Below are 5,134 nucleotides of genomic sequence, written 5' to 3'. Positions count from 1 at the left end.
AGTCAATTCCGACTCATAGTGACCCTACAGGACAGAGTAGAACTGCCCGATAGGGTTTCCAAGGAGCGGCTGGTGGATTCAAACTGCCGACCTTTCGGTTAGCAGCCATAGCACTTAACCACTGTGCCACCAGGACTCCGATTATACAGTAGGGGAATCCAAATGAAAACCACAATTAGATAACACTCTATTCCCCTAGGATTGCTATTATCAGAAAAACAAAAAATAAAATGTTGGCCTAGTAAGTGAATAACTTAGAATTCTCATGCATTGCTGGTGGAAATGTAAAATGGTGCAGTCACCATGGAAAACGGTTTGATGGATAATCAAAGAGTTAAAAATAGAAATACTATAACCCAGTAATTCCATTCCTAGGTATATACCCTAAAGTCCTTAAGTTTGATTTTACCAGGTACTGAGGGAAGTAGGAAATGAGGAGCTACTGTATAACCAGTGTGGGTTTTTGTTTAGAATGGTGAAAAAGTTCTGTAAATAGATAGCAGTGATGGTTGTAGAACATGAGAATATACTTAACAGAAATAAAGTGTACCAAGATTAGAATGGTGAAATTTATGTAAAGTTTAATGCAGTAAAATAGGTAAAAAACAAACAGACAAAGCCAATCCTGTTCTCTTTTCTCTGGCTATAGTGCTAAGTATAATACTTCAATTTTCCCCTCAAACCTAAAAATCAAACCCATTACCGTTGAGTCGATTCCAACTCATAGCAACCCTACAGGACAGAGTAGAACTGCCCCATAAGGTTTCCAAGGAGCAGCTAGTGGATTTGAACTGCTGACATTTTGGTTAGTATCCAAGTTCTTAACCCCTGTGCCACCATGGCTCCATTTTCCCCTTAATATCCTCTTAATTTTAACAAAGAATATTTCTTCTCCTTGTACCATATGTCTAACCCATACTGAGCTGTGTTTTACTTCACAGCACTTACCACTATCTGCAATGATATCTTTAATGATTTATTTATAGTCCATGACCTTCATTAGGATGTAAGCTACGTGAAGGTTAGGACCTTGTCAATTTTGTTTACTATTGCATCTCCGGTGCCTAAAACAGTGTCTGGGGCTTGATGGCACTCCATAAATATTTGTTTACTAACTGACTGAATGAATATGCAGGCTGCTGTTCTACTACAATTTTCACTTCCCACTAATCTATGGGCAACCAACCATGTGGATTTAAGATGTTAACTATGTGGATTTGAGATGTATCGTCCTGGAGTCATGCCTCTCCATTGCCTGCTGGACTGTGTGGCTCTGTCCTCACTTTGCAGCCAGCAATAAGCATCCTCCGCCTCACACATTCTGCCTGTGGCCTACCTGCCAGCTCCTAGCCCTTCCCACAGTACATCAAGAGGACACAAGTAATAAGACCCTTTTTAAAAGGTTTATCAGCCTTGCCCTAGTCAATGCTAATTAGAACTCCAATTAGCAAGTGAGAGGTACCACCAGAAACCAGGCAGCCCGGTCACAGCCAGGGAAACCACAGCTTTCTTCTAGAGTTTCTCAACATGCCTTCAGTTCAGCGTCATTTATTGGCTCGGCCTCTTGATTCCTCATCCTACTCTCACTTCCTGCTAACAAAGGGTTGGCCTAGCTTCTCATTTCCCAACCTCCAAAGTATGTTTCCCAAAGTTTACCTCAAGAATCACTCAGTGATTCTCATAATGCTAAACACTAAGCAAAAATATCTTTCCTAGAATCTTTTGATACTGCAAAAAGGCTAGTATATTCCTCCCACTTGTTCCCATGGGAACTTAAGTTCCTAAGAAGCTAGGTCCCCAGTTTGATGTACAGACACCATGGACAGAGCCAGGCTAAGTAACTAACTAACTAATCAATCTTTGGGCCATATCCATTTCCATCTTGAATATGCCCAGAGCACAGGTGTTTGACTTTTCATTCATGAGATCAACAAATTGTGCACTGATATTTGAGGAGTGAACTCTACCAGTAAAAGACGACAGGTTTTTAACGTCGCCCAGATCCTGACTGAGGGGTATTCATTATAGAAAGGAAATGTTATCCATGGGACACTTTAGACCAAGAGCTATAAAATAATGAAAATTATGTCCGGACTTCCCACTTATTCAGTGTTTATCCTTCCTGCCATCAAGGTTAACTGTGGGAATGAATTAACATTCTGTTTCCTAACATTTTGTTCCTAGGATCTAGACTCTGATATACCATCAATTTTATCCCCCTGCTTCCCTTTACTTTCCTCCAGACCCTATAATCAGATTTTCCTCTTCATAACAAGACTTTCAGGAATCTGCTCTTTCCCTTTCTACTTTATGCTATAAATACTCCTAAACCTTGTTCCTTCTCTCCTCAGAGTACTTGTGCCAGTCTCAAGTCTCTATCCTCTTGCTTCATCTCAGTCTCTATCTCAACTTGTGACACATTCCTGCTTGGGTTCTAAGTCATTGTCCCAAGAGTCACAGTGGCTCTTAGACTGAAGTTGAGTTCATCTTCACAACACACAGGGAGATTGATCAGAACATAAAGAGAAGTTTGGCAAAAGAGACATAAAACTGAGTAGAGAAATAATCCTAAACTGTATCTTATGAGACCTGGATCCTCATTTCTGGTCTGCCATGATCATAATTAATATTAAACAACAAATGTTGAAAACAACAACTCCCCATATGGCATTGGATAGATTACTAAACAATTCTTTGCTTCTGTTCTCCCATCTGTCATGCATAGAGAACAATATTGCTCCCTCCTTGTCTCTTAAAGGTGTAAGGGGAGAAGAAACAAGAAAAGTTTCACCTGATTAAAAAACAACAATAATACTACATTAAAATAATACTAAAAAAAAAAAAAGACAAAATAAATCGCTTGATAAACACAAAAGGCAGAGATCCAGGCCTGGTATCAAATTTAGTCATGCATCTAACTAGGTAATTCCCTAAGGAGGGAAAAAAAGAAGCCTACCATATAACTGGAGCCCTAGTGGCACAGTGGTTAGGAGCTTGGCTGCTAACCAAAAGTTCAGGAGTTTGAATCTACCAGCCACTCCTTGGAAACCCTGCGAGGCAGTTCTACTGTGTCCTATAGGGTTGTACCAACTCAGTGGAAACGGGTTTGGGTTTGTTTTTGTTTTTTTTTTCCCAACCATATGACCAGAGGAGCTCTGGTGGCACAGTGGTTAAGGTCTCTGCTGCTAACCAAAAGGTCAGCAGTTCCAGTCCAACAGCTGCTCCTTGGAAAACCCCATGAGGCAGTTCTGCTCTGTCCTATAGGGTTGCTATGAGTTGGAATCGACTCAATGGCAACAGGTTTGGTTTTGGGTTTATATAACCAGAAATCTGGGGTAGCACTGTGGCTCTAATTCAGCTCAGGTATGACCAAATACAGTGCCAGTGCCTAGCGTAGCACTGCAGATTATACAACAAAGCCCCCCAAATCTAGTAAGAGTTTGCTGGATGCAAGGTGCCTTGGAAGACAGTCCTCACAATCTGCTTCTGAAAGGTCACAGCCTCGAAAACCCTATGGAATAGTTCTGCTCTGCACGCATGGGGTCGCCATGCATTGCAACTAATAGCACCAGAATCCAGCCATGACAATAAGCAATTTAAATGTGTAAATTATTACACTTAAGGGTGGCTCATCCCGATCACCAAACCTTTGGCAGAGTTAAGCTCTCTACTAGGGTAACACCTCAACTCTCATAGATTTTATAAGAAGCATTCCATAGTCCTGCAAGATAAGGATCTGCACCTGGACACCGGAACAAGGCTCCTTCCCCATCACTATCTCTAAGCCATCAACCTGGGTTAAATTACCTATTTTAAGTTAGTTTCTCTGTCTCACACTCCAGGGAAGAGCATGAGCCAGGAGGAAGAAAGGTTACTCCCTCATCTTTAGCCTAGCTTTCCCTACCTCTTTTCCTTTTTTGCCCTCCACCTACATAAAAACCAAAACCTGTTGCCACTGAGTCTATTCTGACCGACTCATAGGGACCCTACAGGACAGAGCAGAACTACCCTATAGGGTTTCTAAGGAGCGGCAGGTGGATTCGAACTGCCGACCTTTTGGTTAGCAGCCAAGCGCTTAACCACTGCGCCACCAGGGCTCCCCACCTACATAAAGTTCCCTTTAAATGCGTATGTCATTCTCTGGCCCTTTAAATCCCTACCTCGAGACTTCCCTTCAATTCTCCACACTTTCTCCCCACTTTCAGTTCCCCTCGCCTCCCTCTGGGAGTTTTTCTCCCCGGGGTTCCTTCCCTGCCATCGCTCACCTCACCAACGCAATCATGTCTTCTCCGCGTCGTCTCTCCCCTCCCCTTCCCCATGACACCTCTTGCAGCAGACCCCTTAAGCTGAGATCCTCTCACCACATCCTGTGCGTCTCCGAGCCTCCCTCGCCGCCCTCCCACTTCAGCTCTCTTCCCTCTCCCCTCGGAGCATGGGCTTTCCTGTCCGCCCCAGGTCCCCTGTCTCCCCAACGCCACCGACTATTTGCCCTCCTTCCCGGTCCACTCACAGGAGGCCGGAGCAGGTGGTGCAGACGAAGCTGCCCACGGTGATATCCACGTAGGTGACCCCTCGCTGGGCGCACTCGAAGCAGTGGCGGTTCCCGGCCTGGCTGCAGCCGCCCAGCTCTCGCACCCGGCGACACCACACCTCCGAGGCCACCTCTGCCTCTGCCTTCCCCCCGCCGACCCCGCCACCGGGGCCTGGGCCCTTCTTCGCCGCCATCACCATCGCTGCCCACTCACTCGAACCTTAGCCCCTTCAACCACTGCCGCCTTCCCGCCTCCTCTGCCACCTCCGCACGCTCAGCAACCCTGACAGAAGCGCTGCAGCCGGCGGCATCCGCGCGAGACTCCGCGACCCCTTACTTCTCCTACCGTGCACTCTGATTGGCTACTCTCCTCCCACCTCCTCGCTCTGATTGGCCTGACATTAAACGGCCTCGGTTGAAGGAGCCGCCAATGCCTCGCCCCATTGCCTTAAGGCCTCAGGCCTCTCCCATTGGCCCGCAGAGGCATCGGCCGGGAGAACTACGCGTGCCCTCTCTTGTCCCCTCCCCCTCTCGCCACCGCCTTCCCTGCGTGCCACCTCCCAGCTTTGGTTGGTGTGTCCTCCCACAACTCTCTACCTCCCT

General features: G+C 46.0%; 1 protein-coding gene across 1 annotated transcript in view; it reads right to left on the bottom strand.

Annotated features, from left to right (window-relative positions):
• The window catches only part of AGFG2 (ArfGAP with FG repeats 2), a 23,219-nt gene extending 18,430 nt beyond the window's left edge, over positions 1-4,789 (bottom strand). Inside the window, exon 1 of the mRNA XM_004386723.2 lies at positions 4,511-4,789. Coding sequence (XP_004386780.1) covers positions 4,511-4,731 — 221 coding nt within the window. The 5' untranslated portion in view covers positions 4,732-4,789. The remainder of the gene's footprint in view (positions 1-4,510) is intronic.
• Positions 4,790-5,134: the final 345 nt, after the last annotated feature.

The sequence above is a fragment of the Trichechus manatus genome, unplaced genomic scaffold (genome assembly GCF_000243295.1).
Source record: "Trichechus manatus latirostris isolate Lorelei unplaced genomic scaffold, TriManLat1.0 scaffold00170, whole genome shotgun sequence".
Classification (NCBI taxonomy): Eukaryota; Metazoa; Chordata; class Mammalia; order Sirenia; family Trichechidae; genus Trichechus; species Trichechus manatus.
This window is presented reverse-complemented; position numbering and strand designations above follow the sequence as displayed.